This window comes from Acanthochromis polyacanthus, chromosome 2 (genome assembly GCF_021347895.1).
Source record: "Acanthochromis polyacanthus isolate Apoly-LR-REF ecotype Palm Island chromosome 2, KAUST_Apoly_ChrSc, whole genome shotgun sequence".
Classification (NCBI taxonomy): domain Eukaryota; kingdom Metazoa; phylum Chordata; class Actinopteri; family Pomacentridae; genus Acanthochromis; species Acanthochromis polyacanthus.
The window spans coordinates 41,038,033-41,056,837 of NC_067114.1; the positions used below are offsets into that span (position 1 = coordinate 41,038,033).

At 39.1% G+C, this 18,805-nt stretch overlaps 2 protein-coding genes across 3 annotated transcripts; both read right to left on the bottom strand.

The window, feature by feature from the left end:
- Nucleotides 1-1,620: 1,620 nt before the first annotated feature.
- On the bottom strand, nucleotides 1,621-7,712 carry LOC110971155 (macrophage mannose receptor 1-like). The gene is made up of 6 exons (XM_022221481.2): nucleotides 7,585-7,712; nucleotides 7,271-7,426; nucleotides 5,882-6,106; nucleotides 5,418-5,626; nucleotides 2,948-3,267; nucleotides 1,621-2,230 (listed from the first exon to the last, which is right to left on the bottom strand). The coding sequence occupies exons 1-6, from the start codon at nucleotides 7,599-7,601 to the stop codon at nucleotides 2,039-2,041; spliced, it is 1,119 nt and encodes a 372-aa protein (XP_022077173.1). The 5' UTR covers nucleotides 7,602-7,712; the 3' UTR covers nucleotides 1,621-2,038.
- On the bottom strand, nucleotides 7,637-18,695 carry foxr1 (forkhead box R1). Of its 2 annotated transcripts, XM_051938771.1 has the most exons (8): nucleotides 17,172-18,695; nucleotides 16,170-16,262; nucleotides 14,627-14,829; nucleotides 12,651-12,719; nucleotides 12,111-12,238; nucleotides 10,869-11,101; nucleotides 9,986-10,020; nucleotides 7,637-7,761 (listed from the first exon to the last, which is right to left on the bottom strand). In XM_051938771.1, exons 1-7 carry the CDS (start codon nucleotides 17,290-17,292, stop codon nucleotides 9,992-9,994), a joined length of 876 nt encoding a protein of 291 aa, XP_051794731.1. In that variant the 5' UTR covers nucleotides 17,293-18,695; the 3' UTR covers nucleotides 7,637-7,761; nucleotides 9,986-9,991. The 2 variants fall into 2 exon arrangements, with proteins under 2 accessions (XP_051794731.1, XP_051794736.1); XM_051938776.1 differs by lacking the exon at nucleotides 7,637-7,761 and having other exon boundaries at nucleotides 9,743-10,020.
- Between the last annotated feature and the right edge of the window lie 110 nt (nucleotides 18,696-18,805).

The window sequence follows — 18,805 nt, forward strand, 5'->3', positions numbered from 1 at the left end:
TCTGTACTTTTGCGTTATCTGTTAACACACATTCTTACATACAAATATGTGGTTATTTGAAAGAAAATGTCTATTAAGGACTATGTTTTAATTCCTGTTTTGTTATATTAGAAATATCTAGTAAAATCACAGAATAAGTCATTAAAGGGGAACTTCGGTTTTTTTCAACCTTTGGGTCCGTTTTCACATGTCTTTTCATACATGTGAGTGATGGAGAAATGAATTTTCGACATAGCTCCAGTATTTAGCCAGGCAGGCAGCTTAGCAGCTCAGCTAGCGAAAAGTATGGGGCAACCTACCCCCCCCCCCCCCGCATCAAAGTCCGCCCTAACGCGCTTTTTTCCCCACGCTGACTGGCGTTTTGGCGCGAGCTCTCGCGCAATTTCGGAACGAGATTTACGGACTTTGAAGCAGGGGGGGCAAGTTGCCACATACTTTTGCCCCAAGGAGGTTATGCGACACCTGGCGTTTGTGTGTCTGTCTGTCTGTCTGTTAGCAAGATAACTCAAAAACTCCTGGGCAGATTCACATGAAATTTTGAGGGAATGTAGACTATGGTAAGAGGAAGAGCTGATTTCATTTTGGTGGCAATCTTGAAAGGACCCTGGATTCTGGATCACTTTGAATTTTTTAGTATGTTTTAGTATGTAGTCCAAAATACGACAAAAACATCATAGGTTAGTATGTCGTCCAACAAATTGGAACAAGGTGTCCAGATAGCTCAACTGGTTAAGAAGGTGATTCGTAAACAGAACTATGTCAGAGACGCAGGTTTGATTCCAGCTCATGATCCTTTACTGCATGGGTTTCCTGTTTTCCTCTCCATCCTTGGCGGAGGTCTGCACTCTCTGAGTGCTTTTCTAGTTATCCATTTTATACAGTAAAATATTAGTTTTTGCTGTGTTTAAATCAATTTATTTTACATGTCCACATGAAAAATCAGTATTTTTTTTTACAAATTTCAGTGTGAAACTGTAAAATTACTGTATTGTGTCAGCTAAAAATATCAATCGATTTATTTTAATTTATTTGCACTTATTTCCACCCTTTTTAAAAATAATTTGAGTCTCACAATATTCCATTATCTGGCACCCTTGCTGCCATGTTTTCACCATTTTGTCTTTTTCCACATTATATTAATTTATTAATAAATAATAATTAAGTGCTTTCCTTTAAATACACAAACATGTCATTCCACAGACTTAAAATACGCAACTTCTATTTCACCTTAAATTACCTTCTTTTCCGACAGCTCACATATTTTTTATCAGGATATACAGCAACACTATGATCATTTTCTCTAACACATAATTTACCAAGTTTTATTATTTTGGTCTCATTTGTTTAAGTGGAATCACACAGGCTTTATTTTTCATTTCAGTGTTAGTTTATGGATTAATTTTAGGAAATAAATACGCAATTTTAAAGCCATCTACAGTGGCACCAAGCAAGGGTGTTCTAAAATAATGTAAAAAAGTAATTTTACCTGTAATTTATGTAAGGTAAATTGACAATATTCACCCTTTTTTAATGATTTTTTACATTTTTGTTAGATGCTCTAAGGGTTAATTACATTGTGGAAATCCTACCACTCATCACTTTAAATAATCAAACAAACGCTTTCCTGGATTGTTGATTTATTTCATTTCAGTGGAGGAAATAGTGACAATTTGTCCAGAACTCTTCTTTCTCAAACCAGAATTACAGCGTATTTAAAACATGACAGTGATTAGTGAAACCTCCCAGTCCTAGAGGCTTCTTCTCCATTTAACTTCATTATGTTTTTGTTGCACACTAGAGCAACTAATTGTAAATAGGTGATTAATAGAAGACTAACGTGAATAAATGATTACCTAATAGCTTACAACAGATTTTAATTTCTCAGAACAAAGTGGTGCACATATTTCACTTGACTGATACACGAGTATCATTGGTAATTATAGATTTAACTTCTGTAAGAGATAATTCAAAAGCCTTTTCATATAGTTTATATTCAGCATCTAAAGAAGCAATGTGAAAAAAAGGTTGGTGAAATATATCAGTTCCTTCTGTAGCACAGAAAGTTTCTCGTGTCTGTACAGTTTCTGGTCTGAAAACTTTCAGTGTTGTTCTTGGATATGGATCCACAATGCTCAAAGTCGACGGGGCAAAGGGGCAAGTCGGGGTACGTCATGTCTGCTCCATTCACCCACAGCCAATGACCAGCCAGAAAACGCAGACCTGTCCACACCTGGGAGGAAGAAACAACAAGTGAGTTCATAAAGAAAACTGTAAGCTCCCATGTGGTGAAAATCCATTTTTATTGTGTTTTGTGGTTGTAATGAACATGTTACAAAGGCGTAAAAAAGAAAGAAGCATCAAACTCTGTACAGCTCCACCCCCTCACTGCTTACAGGTGAACTCTTCAGAATTAGCAGCCGACACTCATTTACTTTCTAGAGCTGCTTTTGCCAAGTCTAAAACGTCTCAATCACATTCAAAGCCAATTGAATGTGCTGCTGTTGGCTGCACGAGTGAACACAAGAGTCTTCATGCACTTCCAGCATCAAAGGAACTAAAGATCTAAGAGTTTTCTTTTCATATTTTTGTGCCAATATGGCCCCAACAACAGGAAAACAACAAGCAAACCAACTCCATTATCTCTGATTGCACGTCCATACGTCAAAACTCTGGAAACTTTCATTTGAACCCAACAAATAAAAACTCGGTGAGTTACTGAGTTTTCATTTCACCTGTTGTGCTTCATTTCAACCTAAACTCAGCCGTTGTTTACATCTACTGATCCCTGAGCTCACAAATACTTTAAAACTCCGCCAAAGAGGGCCCCGTTTTGTGCCACCATGTTTACTGAACTAAGCAAACAGAGGAGTGTTTGGATAAGCAGTTGTTGTCTACATGTCCAACTTTAACCAGCAGCATTCATGTCAACATCTGGACATGGACCCACCTCCTCCGTGTCGGCCTCCATGATCTTCTGCATCACGTAGTCGTACTCCTCTCCGAGCTGCACGCTGACCAGGTCATAGCGAGTGTAGTGGGTGGATGGAGTGAGGCCTCGGCAGTGGTCCAGCGCCTCCTCCCAGGTCTTGTTCTCCTTTACCAGCAACAGGTTGTCCTTGATGCAGATGAAGGGGAAACGGTCGGAGCAATTTCGTGTGTTCATGTTTTTAGAAATGGAGGATATGGCGACGCAGTTGTCATCCCCCGGCTCACCTGGTGCCCATTTTTCGTAGTCTGACAAGCCCTTGCTCCACTTAAACGTTTCCCCTGCAGAACAAGTGATTAATCTTTAGCAGCACAGACGAGGTCAAAACCCATCAACTATCCTTCCTGTCATTTGCTTTTTATTTAAAGATGGGTTGAAATATATCAAGATGTTCAAACTTAACCCTATATAACTAGAATACGGTGGAAAAGGTTCAATATTTTTTATCGGACATTTCTCAAAGTAAAAATTACTGATATTACACACAAATTTATATATTTCAAGCCTTTATTATCCCCCGCCTCCACGAAGTGGAAAAGGGGGATATAGCTTTGGCCTCCGTCCGTCCGTCCGTCCATCTGTGCGTCCGTCCGTCCGTCCGTCCGAGATGAAGGGGACAGCTTTTCTCGGAAACTATTACAGCTAGGATTACGAAATTTAGTCTGTAGCTTCACACCATGGACACCTTGATCAAGTTCGAAAATGAGACCTGTGCGATAATATTTAACAGAGTTATGGCCCTTGATCACTATTTTGGATATAGACTCATATGAAGGGGACAGCTTTTCTCAGAAACTATTACAGCTAGGATTACGAAATTTAGTGTGTAGCTTCACACCATGGACACCTTGATCAAGTTCAAAAATGACACCTGTGCGATAATATTTAACAGAGTTATGGCCCTTGATCACTATTTTTGGATATAGACTCATAGACATCACATGTGGCGGGGGATATTGATGACCATGTCGTCTTATTTGTTTTATCTTAACCGCCCAGGTTTCCAAGGCCAAGGACCCAGAGCCTGAAGGAAGAGTGGATGATGTGATCGTATGCTTGTTTCATGATGGTACAGAAAAGATCGTCTAAAGGGAAGGTCGATGTGGAAGCATCTTATACTGCATTCAGCCAGCAGGAGGAGGAAACTTCTGTGGTTGCAAAAAGAGGTCAAATTATATAAAAGTATAGGAGAAAATCATGATACTACCCTTCATTTCTTGCCTCAGTAATAATTTTTTTGACGAGTTTTTGCCCTTAATCGCTTCAATGTAGCATGATGTTCACTTCGTGTTAGTCAAAAAGACAATGAAGAAGAGGATGTTTTACTATGGAACTGACAAATTGCGACTAATATTGAGCGAAGCGTCGTCCATTTCCCAGTCAGATTCAACCCCTCACTCATGATGCCTAGTTTAAAAATACATAAAAACAAAATGGCCAAAACACCGAACTCAAGGCTTCAGAATAGTAATTCACAAACCACAGTCACTTATTGTGTCATCTGCTGCTGTTGGTCCACCTGCATAATCAAGTCTAAAATCAATACAGCCGGCTGTGCAGATTTTGTCTTCCGTCACTGCTGAAAAACCCTCAGAAATGGTTCATGCATCATGGCATTACGGTGCTAGATTGGCCAGCCAGCACACCAGATCTGAATAAATAGAAAATCTGTGACGTGTTGTCAAGAGGAGAAAGGGATGAACCAGACCCGACAATCAAGAAGAGCTAAAGGCATCCACTGTCAGCAGTGCCACAGGCTGATTCATGACACATCGCATTGCAAAAGGAGCCCCGAGCAAGTATTGACAGAGCATACATAAACATACTGCTCAGGGTTCTATATTTCAACATTATATATTCTTTTTTTAATGAATATTTGTTGTATTTTGAAATATTCTATAAGTCTGAGAGTGACAGTTTTTATTTGTTGTCATGAGCTGTAAGCTGTTATCAAAGTTAAGACAAATAAAGGTTTGAAATACTTCAGTTCATGTGTAAAACATGCAGAACTTTTGCTTCTTCAAACAACGTCTGATGAAAAATATTGAACTCTTTCACCCTAGTCCATTTAGAGGAGCTGCACAGGGTCAGTTTTCTTGACAAGCTGTGTTAAAGGTTTTTTTAAAGGTTTTCATGATGAGGGAAGACTTCGAGTTGGGTTCATAGCTGTGTAACGGCCGCTTGAGGCTGCAGCATTGTCTGGAAGTTTTACTAGTTCTTACTTCCACATCTTCAGCTTGCTCTCCAGATGTGTAGTCCTGACATGAAGCGACAGAATCATAAAGTCTAATCTCTGAGAGGCGAACCTCTGGGAGCTTGAAAGGATGGATGTTTAACAGATTTGATGCAAACTTAGGAAACAAACTTGACTACAGCACATCAGAACAATGTATAAAAGCACAAAAGGCTGAAGCTCTAAAACTGTCCTTACCATCTCTGTGCAGTCCAATCCAGACTGGGAAGTCCTCCTCCTCAACAGCCCGGTAAATGGGATCGGTCATATATGCCAGATCATCATACTTATCCTCGCAGTACTCCTGGGCTTCATACCACGTCTTCGACTGAGCTATAAATTTGTACTTTGAAGGCTGGTACTGGCAGATAAAGAAGTAGTAAGTGCTGCAGTCTGAGACATAAACCCTTTCAAGAGAAATATAAACAATAAGAGATAAATTGAAGCATAAATCTGTTTTTCCCCATTACAAGAAGTATTAGAAGGTTTTAACAGTTCTGCTATATAAATGGAGGCTATTAGCCAATTGGAAAATTCATTTATATTATAAAACATCACAGCATATTTAACATGTACAGTACTTACATGTATTTGAACTTAAATCTACTTTACATAAAAAATCTGGTTTAAAAAAAAAAGAAGCTTGAACAGTCTCACATTACATTTTGTGGCTGTAAGAGACATGAGCACAGTCCCCTCTGTTTCGTGAGTCATTGTGCCCCCACTTTGTGTCATCTTTGTGGTAGCGTTTGCCATTAGACCAGTGCCAGGTACAAGACGAAGTCATGCACTGGCCTCTGTACAGACCGATCCAAGCATCATAGGAAGCCAAGTGAAAACCGTCGCTATCTGCCTCAGTGTAGATGGTCGCCAAGTCATTGTAGTGCCTGTTGCAACAAAAACAGTTTGTTCAGTGATTTGTCAGAAGTGACTGAAAAAATAATGACACCAACATTAGAGGTTTTTCTTATGTGAGGTTTAACCTATTTGGAATATTTTCTATTACCTACATTTACCTTAACATGTACCACAATTCAATGTAAAACAACACAGGGGGAAAACTCCTTTGTAATCCATCACTGTGAGTGTTTAATAGGTGTAAAGTTTACCTGGCTGACTACATTTCCATCCACCTGTAGCACATGTTAAAACAGATTTTCATAAAGTCTTCAACAGAAATGTGAATTTACACACAAGTCCACCCTTTACTAACAAATATGTCATACAGAGGAGCATCATAGAAGGTTGTTGGTGCCAATGTGGGATTTCAAGACTTTGGTTCCAGAACCCTTGCTGTGTTCGGAGGAGAGCCTAGCTTTATGTAGTCTTTACTAGACTGCAGTGACTTTTGTAACACTCCAGACTGATAGACTTCAATGACTGTTTCACATCTGTTCTTGAATCTCTTTAGAACATGGTATCATGTGCTGCTTTTGAGACCTTTTAGCTACTTCACAGTACCAGACAGGTTTTATTTAGTAATGTTTAGGTTCAACAAGCCTGGCAGTAGTCACGTAGGTGTTGCTGGTGAAACTGAACCCAAATGCCAAATTAATTTGATCATTTCGTAGATGGTTACTAATGGGCCTATTATTTTTTCCCACACAGAGCAAGATGGGCTGGACAGTATTTTTCTTTTAATAAATAAAATCCTAATTTATAAACTGCATTTTGTGTTTTCTTGGGTTGTCTTGGTCTTACATTAAAATTTGTTTGATGATCTGAGTGTGACAAATATGCAAAAATAGAAGATTTCTGTAGGGGGGACGGTGCTTGTGTATCTTGGTAAAGATGACATGATTTTCAGTCAAAGCTCTGAGTAAATATCTACAAAAACTGACATTTCCATGAGTCTCAGCTGTACTTATGACCATATGACCACCAGAACGTCTTGATTATGAGCACCGATTCATTTTGCTCTGCATTATAAAACTAACTGCAGTGAAATCTTGTCATTCTTCACAATTCCAAATGTCACACTGAAACGATTATCAGTTATAGTAATCTTCTAATAGCTACTGATACAAACATGAATATAAGGAAAACCCTACCTTCTGCAGTAGCTTTGAGCTTCTTCCCAGGTGTAATGCAAACTGATGTAATCGTATCGTTTCCACACCACACGTCTCAGTCCAGCCACAGTGCTGCTGAGGAAGACGAGGACGACCAAGGTGAGGAAGGGTCCAGAAAGGACGCTCTTCAGAATTCTGTTGAGCAAAGAGAATCATATTCAACCATGCTGTGAGAGCGAACAACATTTAATCACTTTGTGCTGGTGTAACAAGACTGGATCACATTAAATGTTGATTACAAGAAAAAGAACATAAAAATACCAAAATAAAAAAGTGTCAATGTGTGCAATTACCTGTTCTGATGCAACATTGTGCCTCCTTGCTGTGTGAGTCAGTGAGTATCAACAGAGATTTTAGACATCCAAATGGACACCTCCCTTTAGTGAGTCTCTCATATTTGAACGAGATCATTTGACTTGCAGATGCGCTTATGTCAACAATCAGCAGCCTGCCACCGCATCTCCATTTGACTGTTGGCAAAGAAAGGAAAGATTTACATGCAAGCATTAAAAATAACATATTGGGCACGAGAGACTGAGAACCGGGAAAGAAGTACTGTGTCACTGCTCTGTTCAGTTTGCTGTCACATCTTGAACATGAGTCGCACCTACAAAGAGTGGTGAATACAAAAATGACTTACTGCCTGTCATATGCCTCCACCAACCAGTCAAGCTGCAGTTTATGGTGAATAAATATAAACTATTCCCGTCCTTGGAAAGTTTCCCCTCCGATTGCTTTACAATACTGAATCACAGTCAATACAATTTGGCTTTTTTGACAAAAAAAAGACTCTTTAATGTTAGAGTCAATATTGCAAGTCAGTATTTAGTAGATGTACCTTTGGCTGGAGTTACAGCTTTAAGTCTGTCTACAGGTCTCAGTCACCATGAATATCTGGAAACTGAACTGTTTCCCCCACTTTTCTTTGCAAAACTGCATAAATTCTGTCAGCTTACACGAGAATGTTGAATGAACAGCCATTTTGGCAGCAACAAATTCTCAGTTGAATTGAGGTCTGGACCCTGACTCGGCCTCTAGAACGTTCACCTTGTTGCCTTTAAAAAACTTCTTTGACTGCTTGCTTCCGGTCATTATCCTGCTTGAAAACAAATTTTCTCCCAAGTCACAGTATAGACAGCATCAGGTTGTAATTCTCTGTGTTTTGCTAAATTCATTTTATCCTCTACCTTCACAAGACCTTCCAGGGTCTGCTGTCGAGAAGCAACCCCACATCATGATGCTGCCACCGCCGTGCTTCACATCATGATGCTGCCACCGCCGTGCTTCACATCACCATGCTGCCACCGCCACGCTTCACATCACCATGCTGCCACCGCGCTTCACATCATGGTGCTGCCACCACCGTGCTTCACATCATGCTGCCGCCGCCACACTTCACATCATGATGCTGCCACCACCGTGCTTCACATCATGATGCTGCCACCGCCGTGCTTCACATCACCATGCTGCCACCGCCACGCTTCACATCACCATGCTGCCACCGCGCTTCACATCATGGTGCTGCCACCACCGTGCTTCACATCATGCTGCCGCCGCCACACTTCACATCATGATGCTGCCACCACCGTGCTTCACATCATGATGCTGCCACCACCGTGCTTCACATCATGCTGCTGCCACCACGCTTCACATCATCATGATGCTGCCACCGCCACGCTTCACATCATGATGCCGCCACCACCGTGCTTCACATCATGCCGCCGCCGCCACGCTTCACATCATCATGATGCTGCCACCGCCACGCTTCATATCATGCTGCCACCGCCATGCTTCACATCATGCTGCTGCCACCATCGTGTTTCATGATGCATTTTGGATGATGTGCAGCGGTTGGTGTCCACCAAACATAGCATCTAATCGGTTGGTCAAAAAGCTCAATGAAGTGCTCTTAAGACCAGAGAGCCTTCTTCCAGTTGGCTTCAGTCTCCCATGTCTTCTGGCAACCTAAATATTTAACATGAGCTTTTTTCCAACAGTGACTGCATCTTGGTCTCTCTCCCATATAGCTTTGACTGGTGAATGATTATTTCAGAGATATTTGCTATCATTTTCACTGCCTTCACAGGTTTGGAATGTTGCAGTATTCCACCTTTTATAGACAGTCTTTCTGAAACCATTGCTGCCTAATTTTCACAATTTGTTACAGATTATATCACAGGACATTTTTGAATAGATTTCATTTGGCAACTTGGGCTGCTCCATCCTCATGTCTTTTACAACACTTGAGTAAACTAACCATAATGTTGCCACATTAAAAAAAAAACCAAAAAAAAACCTGATTATCCAAGTCTAACCTATATTTACCTACTGATTAGTTTTATACCAGGTAACACTTGCTGCTGTTATTCTCCAGCACATAGATAAAACAGATTTTGTGGTTATTTAGAAGAGCCCGACCTCTTCATGATGGATACATTTAACCAAACAATATTAACTGTACACAAATGTTTTTATTCAGCAGGTTTAACTTAACTAATATCACCATTATCACAACTGTGCCTTTTGTCATCTGATTGTACATTGTTTGTAATAAGTAAATCAAAATTCTCCCCAAGGATCTCTAGATATTTGCAAAAATTAAACAATATACTTATTTAAATGATATACAACATTATAGAATAGACATTTTTTTGCATATTAAGTTTTATTATGCATCGGCTCAAACTCCAATACCTGCAATCATGTTGCAAGTAAAGTCCAAATTATATCTGAAACAGAGAGAAAACAGTTATCAGTCGTAAATATTTGTTATACATCAGCACCTCACAGTTTGAACCAGGACTTGACTCATAATCTTTGTGTGTTAATTTCTAGCTGTTTGAGGACGGTTGCTGCTGCAGTTTATTGAAAATCAAATCTGCATCATCCAATATTTTTAGATACAACAAACAGCACACTGCAACAAAGTGTCCTATGAAATTACAGAAAAATACTGACCATCATCATTTTGTTGCATTTTCACAGCATCATCACTATAATTTTTATAGATTAGGCATTTACAATTCTCTACAAAATGATATGAGTTTTACTGCTTAATACTATAACTAGCCTTTCCAATAATATACTGTATTTATGTAGTGCTGCTACCCTCACCATAGGTGCCTGTAATGTTTGAATAAACGCTACAACAAAACAAGAAAGCAAATTGTAGTTGCTATATACTGTACGCTTTAGAAATCATGGAAAAATAATTTAACATAAAAAAAAAGATTAAAATTGGCCCATCTCAGGACATCAGCATAAAGTTCAATCAATTTGCTAGTTTAAACAGTGTTTTTGTTCAGTTTACACCCATTTTTTTAACATAAGACTGCTGTTAGTACTTATTTTTGGCTCCACAAACGCATCAGATTTTACAGTTTTGACCATATTTTAGAAAAATCAATCCACTACTGTTAGAACTTATCAATAGTTTCACAGTATATGTATCACAGTGCTGGTATTAAGGTATTCCATTAGTAGTTTGTCTTCTTGAATTCATATTTAGAACCATTTTAATACCAAATCCTGCCTTTAATGACGCCAACGGTGTCGGTTGGGTTTTCATACCGCTCACCTGGATGGGCCATGCTCCTCTCCAGCAGCTTCAAGGATTCTCCCGTCAATATGTGGATCTCGTCCTTCAGCCGCCGCTGGCCGTCCAGAGTCAGGTGCCAGAAACACGACTTCCTCTTGCCGTCTCTGCAGAGCTGGTTGCAGGTTTTGCGGAAGCCTTTGTTGAAGCACAAGTTGTGTCTGATTGTGTTCTTCCAGCCATCCGGAGCCGTCTGAAAGAACGGGAAGTGCTCTCTGAAGGGAAGAAAATATGAGGAATGTGAAAGAATTTAAACTCCAAAAACTGTGCAGCATGTTGCAACTCTAGTTTGGAAATTACACTGGTACTTTAAAGGATCTATCAGACTTTAAAAAACATTTTTTAACCCTCTAGTAGCTTCAAAAATTTCTGTTTTGGATCCAGTGATTTCACAGAATTTATGTATCAAATGAGCATTTTTTTCCCTCCATTTAAAACACCTTCAGAACAGGCTAAAAATGGAAGTTTTTACATTGATTATTGGAAAACATTGATTGGATGTTTACATTTAGAATATGTCACAGGGATTTACAACAATGAATATTTTCAACCATTAATGTGCAAGCAGTGGTCCATTATGATCTTGGAGAACACCCAGCAGTAACAAGAAAAGATCCAACGATAAGAAAAATGAAGCTCTAAATAGGGACTGTAGCAGCTCGTTTAATAATAGCCTACACCCTGATCAACACTGTAAAAAAAACATTGTTTAGCTGATTTTTTTCTCTTATTCATTGTACCATTTTTTTCCATGTTGTGGAAATAAACAAAAACATTAACAAAATTACAAAAATAAACCAAATGTGCATGTCTAATGTCAAACATTAACAAAAACCTGTAATAAAAAAAATGTCTTGAATGAAATTGAATCTCGTATATTTGCAAATTTATCAGAATTTGACTTAATGTTTCATTTAATCAATTTTAATTGACTTAAATAATCATTCAGCTTATAGACAAAACTAAACAACACAAGGGCAGGCAATAATAGAGGTGAACCTGAAGAATGCAGGTATTTGTGTTCATTGCAATACCATCTTTAATCCTTACAGGGCTGGGTTAACTTTGCTGAGATCATCCCATTGCTTGTTAATTTAGTTGGTGGAAAATTTAAAAATTGACACTGAAATCTCCACTGGGGCTTTCTGGGAGGAATAATCACAAACCAGGACATTCAATCTTTACATAAAACGATGCATATTTGAACAAACAACGAATCCTGACCTGGTGAAGTTGTAAATCTGCTGGACTTTGAGGCTTCCGTTGTGGCTGCTCTTCAGCGCCAAGGCAATGAGGATGGAATAATTAACGGGTGGACGAGGCCAACATCCAGGTTTCAGCATCTTATTGTCCTGGAATCAGAGACAGAAAACAAAAAACTGTCAATTTTATTTCCACAACACATGAAGGCACAGAGCACCTTCAGATAAATGTGTTTGTTTCTCACCTATATTTAAAATCCTCCAGAAGTCATTAGATTTCATGGATTAATTAATAATCAGAGCTAACATCTGGATGAAAGCATCCTTTGTTGCAGAGTTCCAAAAGCTAATCTTGCTCTGTTTTATTATACTGGTCACTGTGGACAGTAGGTGACAACAGATAACTGAAAACTTCACTATAAAATAACTAAATCTGCTCCAACTCCTGCATGTAAAATGCACCACTTATAGGAAGCAGAAAACAGAGAAAGCAGCTTCCTAAAGAGCCGACTGCTGAACTTCCTGCATCTCACAGAAGGAACCTGGTCCAGAACGTCCTCACCCTCGGCTTCGCGGTTCTTGCTTTACGTCTGTTCTTGGCTGGTCGACAGGAGACGTCTTCATTTTTGATCTAAAGGTCAAAGAGCGCAAGATTATGAATCCAGATTAGTGTTTGAGACGAATGTCTGGGAGAAACGTTTGTTATTTATTGTTCAGATTAGTTTAATGTGCAGATCAAATCCAGCCAAATGCCTCATGTACAGCTGATCAACACATATTTGGAATATCTGAAGGAGTAAAACCAAACCGAAGCAGCTCCAAGGGGAATTTACTGCTTTCTGTGCAGCGGTAGTTTGGGCCTCGTCTGTCACGCACCTTGGCCGAGTCACTGCCAGGAGTTGTGACTATGGGCTCATTTCTGCATCATCATCTCTGTCCTCCTGTATACAGATCAATCTCTGCATGCCATTTTAAAGGATGTCAAAATTCCTGATGTGCATTTCAAGTAGAGAGGAGACTTTCCTTAAGGAGCTGTGAGCCAAAAGGTGGAAGAGCTCTGTGGGGTGTGACACAGCTGGAGCAGCACTCTGTAGGGCTATTTACACCAATCAGGTACAACATTCTGACTGCTGAAGTAGTAACACTGACTATCGCTTCTGTTAGTGGGCTGGATATATGAGGCAGCAAGTGAACATTTTGTCCTCAGAGTAGATGTTAGAAGCAGGAAAAATGTGCAAGCGTAAGGCTGAGTCAGTTTGACAAGTTGTGATTGCTAGAGGACTGAGTCAGAGCATCTCCAGAACTGCAGCTCTTGTGGGGTGCTCCTGGTCTGCAGTGGTCAGGATCTATCGAAAGTGGACCAAGGAAGGACCAGTGGTGAACTGGAGATAGGGTCATCACCGACCAGGGCTCATTAGTGGGGAGGAAGGCTGGCCTGTGTGGTCTGATCCAACAGACAAGCTGCTGTTGCTCAGATTGCTGAAGAAATTGATTCTGATAGAAAAGTATCAGAATCCGCAGCAGTTTGTTGCGCTTGTAGCTGAATAGCCACAGAGCTGTCAGGATGCCCATGTTGAGCCCTGTGCACGCTGAAAGCACCAACGATGGACATCAGAACTGGACCATGGAGCAATGGAAGAAGGTGGCCTGATCTGATGAGTCACTTTCTTTTACATCACATGGATGGCCAGGTGGGTCGCTTACCTGGAGAACACATGACACCAAGATGCATTACGGGAAGAAGGCAAGCTGGTGGAGGTAGTGTGAAGCTTTGGGCAATGATCTGCTGGGAAACCTTGGGTCCTGCCATCCATCCACCTACCTAAGCAGTGTTGCAGACCATGTTCACACTTTAATGGAAACCGTATTCCCTGATGGCTGTGGCCTCTGTTAGTGGATAATGCGCCGTGCCACAAAGTAACAGTGGTTCAGGAATAGTTTGAGGAGCACTACAGCCAGTTTGAGGTGTTGCTTGGCCTCCAAATTCCCCAGATCTCAAACCAACCCAGCATCTTTGGGATGTGCTGGACAAACGAGTTTGATCCATGGACGCCCCACCTCACACCTTCCAGGACTTAAAGGATTTGGTTCCAGATACCACAGCAGATTACATTGACACACAGTACTAGAATTCCTCATGTAGTCCAATTGATTATGGCTTATTCTATTTATGCTGCTTGGAAGCAGAGTGGTCTAATCCACTTTCTGTAGTTTTTGACAAAAATGGGTTCAAAGTTTTGTGTTAAAGAACAGTCTTTCACTACTGTAGCGCTATTTTTGGGTTGTAGGTTTGACCACTTAGTTACTAAAACTTAGACCATTAAGTATTACAGAAATGATATAAAACTCAGTTTTGATTTTTTGTGGGTTTGACCATTCTGCTTCTAATCCCTTAGTTGTGTTAATTTAAACAAATTTCACACAACAGGCTTCTTAAAGCTTGAACAGGATATAATATAATGTCCTGTATGTTAACTATGAGTGTAAATGACAGTTTGTGCAGATAAAGTGAATGTTGACGATGGATTTGTTGCGTACCATGAACTCAGCAGACGAGGAAACAGTTTGCAGTGTCTCCTCCTGCAGGGAAGCATCGTTGGCAGCAAACATGTGAAGCTCGGCTGCAGGTGGACGTCGAGTCTCTGCTTTTATTTCCTCATCAGCTGCAGGTTCTCTGTACTGGATCGGACAGGCGATGTTGGGATTCACCAGCAGCCACAGGTTTGGTTTCACAAACGTGTCTGATGGAGAGAAAAACAATTCAATTTTCTGCTTGGTGTAAATTTCTTCAAGACACCAGATCAGGAACTAAAACAGTCGCGTTTAGATGAACAGCTGCTCATTTTGTTTGTCCGTCATGGTGTTTCTCATGAAGAAGAACGTTTCCCCCAGCTGCAATGCAAATGTATGATGTAGGCAACCTATCATCCGTCAGTGATGGAGTAGAAGAGCAAACAAAAAGACGACAACAAAAGACCTGCAAGGAAATTTTTAAAAAAGTACATTCAACACTGAAATAAAAGGATTCATAATTTTAAAGGAATAATTGACATTTTGGAAAATGATTCACTTTCTTTTCAATCATTACTTCATTTGATGTTAATTAAAATCTTGTGGAATCATTAAAAGACAAGAAGAACAGAATAAATCTGCAACAATCAAGAGAAAATGAACAAAACAGTTTAAAACAGCTGCACTCAAAAGCAGTACGATCATGGATTTAATTTACTTAAACTGTTTCAGAGTTAAAACTAACAGCAGTTTTTCCAGTTTCTGAACGTGGAACTTAAAGCCAATCGTTTCAATGAGTTGAATGGTGTCTTTGGGACAAATTTAATAAGAAGGATTCATGTTCCCACATCTTCACCGTACTTCTGAAAACAGCTAACCTGCTTCATACGGTCAGCAGTGATGAGTAGAATAATAATAATAATAATAATAATTCAGAGCTTTCAGAGTGGATTACATTCTCTATAATCTAAAACAAACCAGAAGATGGTTTCAGTTAGAGGCATTTGCTCTCAGTGCTGAGAGTTACTCTGCCAGGGAACGCAGTGGATTTATGTGACGATCGGCGTTGGTTTCTCTGTCTGTCCGTTAGCAACATTACTCAAAAACTGATTAACAGATCTGGATGAAATTTTCAGTGAAGGTCAGAAATGACACAAGGACCAACTGATTAGATTTTGGCAGTGATGTGACTTATAGTCTGGATCTACGGATTTGTTAAAGATCTTTGTATTATTGTGAGATAGCGGCACGGCATCACTGTAACTATGACAACAAGTGAACACTACCTCAGCTGCCTGCTGACGATCACATGACTGTGATCCCACAACAAATCGACCTCTGAGGACTTATCAGAAATGATACAAGGAACAATTGATTAAATTGTGGGAATGCCCATCAGTTCCTGCCTCCCGCTACACATTTAGGTCGTGTGATTCACTATCCGTACATAACGTACACTTGCATGACACACTTTTGTGCTCAGCATAAGGTCGTTTTGTTTGTGGGTACATCTATATTAAATGGCCATATTCTTTGTTGCTGCGATTTCTTCCCACCCTCTTAAGCTCACCTGATGTTTTATCGTACCAAATAAATTCGTCTTTCCGCCTCGAGGCTCTGGCTGAAGGCCTCTGGACGACGTACTGATCATTCAGTTTGTCCTCTGTGAGACAAAAAAAAAAAAAAAAAAAACACTGATTCAGATTAGAGAGAGGATGAAGAAGAAACATTTCCCAAACAAGAGACACAACAGAGGACAGAAGAGTGAATCATTTGGTATAATACTGACTGAGAAAAACCAACCTGTGAGTGAATAAATATTTAAAAGCTGTACATAAAGAATCAGAGCTGTACTGCAATATATTTATAAATACACCACTTAAGACATTTCCACTCCAAATTGCTGAAGACAAGGAACAAATTAGTTCATAAAAATTTACCATAACGCAAGATTTTAGGTGTTTGATGCTAAAATTTTAGACCCCTAATCAATCCCACAACTATGCAAACACACAGTGGGATTGTTCCACATTTATTATACCTATTTTATCTAAATTACTTAGATTTTCTGAGGAGTATTTTCTGAGATAAATGTTTTTTTAATTGCTCATTGACCCACCCTTTCAGCAGATTTTCAAAACTTGAGACTGTTTGAACAACAATACCCCAAGAACTATTAAAAATAAAAGCCTGAAGTTTTCACCTTCATCATATCGTTGATTCAGAATCTGCAATAGTGAACAAGTAGATCAAATAGACTGATTATAGGTGAGACGGAATATAAGAACAAAAAAATGAAACTCATAAAATGTTTCACCTTAAAATTAGCAACAAAAAAATAAGAGAAGAGCAACAAGATAATGGAGTCATTCCATGCCAGCTCATCTAAGGCCGCCTAAAGAGACTAAATAGCTCAATAGGTACTATAGAGACATATAAAAACCTTTAAATCATCAGAATGCAAACATTTACCTGACAATTAAAGGCACCAAATGTGATATTAAAGCCACTGAAAACTACAAAAAAGTGTCAGTAAAAGAAAAACTCCACAGATTATAATAAAAACTGTCACCGTGGTAGAACTGGTCGGAGGTGGTGGCCAGTTTGAGCTCCTGGTCCATGTCCCAGTCGGTCAGAGCCACAGAGCAGTGCAGCTCCAGGAGCCGAGCTTTGGTTCTGAGCTGAAACGTCATGTCTGGATCAGCTTCAGAGTTTGAGTCTCATCAGAAGGAAGCTGAAGGACCTGGAAGCTGCTGGTTCAGCAGCTGGAGCCTGATTGGACTCATTAAACCTAACAGAGTTCAGCTTGTGATGGAGGAAACGTTTGGACCTGCAGGAGGCAGACGGAAGAATTCTGAACTGTGAACGCAGTATTAACTTTGATAAACAGAGCACTTAAGGTTCTAAATCTAAACTGGGTTTTATTAGTTAAATACTAATTCTGTATTTAGATCATGTTACAGAGCCAAAATCCACTGACCATGTGCTGAAAGCTCCTGAAAAGCCCTGTAAGATAAATAAAAAATGGGAACAAAATCAAGGCAGCACAGCTTTTTGAATTCACTTTGACCTTTCTGAGACACTTCTGACTGCAGCTGCATCACGATTATTATTTTTTTTTACTGTTGATTATTTTCTCAATTATTAAAAAAAACAACAACCTGGTTTCAGACTATTTAAGTTCTAATTTAATCCAGCTGTTTCTTTTACTATCTAGTTGGTTAAATGTCAAGTAATATTCCATAAAAAAAATTAAAAAGTTAATCTGATAAGTCTGATAAAATAGGTTTTAAAAGCTGCCTCTTTTATCTGATTAGTTAAATATCAAGTCATATTCCATAAAAACCTAAAGATAAATATTGAAAAGTTCTATTTTAATTATACATATAAGCCATAATTTAACAAAGATAGACATCTCACATAAAAGTTAGTAATTAAAGGACGTAATTTACAGAAACTGCAAAATAAATAACAAAATGAAGGTGGCACAGCTTCTTCAATTGAGTTTAAACTTTCTGAGACACTACAGACTGAAGCTGCAACTTTATTTCACTTTCGATCCTTTTCTTGACCAGGCGATTAGTTGTTTGTTCTGTAAAACGGAGATAAATGTCCTCAAATGTTTTGTTTTAAGATACTGAATTGGCTGTGACAGAGAAGGAAAGAAACTAGAAAATATTCACTGTTAAGGAGCTGGAATTAGAGAATTGTTACTAATTTTCATTAAAAATATTACTCAAAACGATTGTCACAGTTGTAGGTGATTACTTTAAATGTAAGCATATAACTGACTATTTGCTGTGGTTTTATAGCTGCCACACAATTTCGTATGTAACATATAAAACTACCTATCTATCCACCCGCCTATTCCAATATTTATGGTATATTTCAACGTTTTTGAACAGTTTTTAGCTTCTGTTTAACTTGAAATGTCAGTTTTTGCCTTTAGTTTTAATGCTATATATAGACACGTGTCCTGCAAATCCTTTTGTCTGTGAAAATTATTACAAAAATAACCTTACTTCGATGCTCACCTACTTCAATTCTCATCTGTCTCGCCTGCACTTGTTAATTAGCAAATATTAACATCTGAACATGCAGAAATATGAAAGTAGAAAGTATTTTTCACCTAGATTAAGGCATTTACTGCACATAATTTAAAATATATGTATATATATATATATAATCACAAAAATCAGCAGGAAA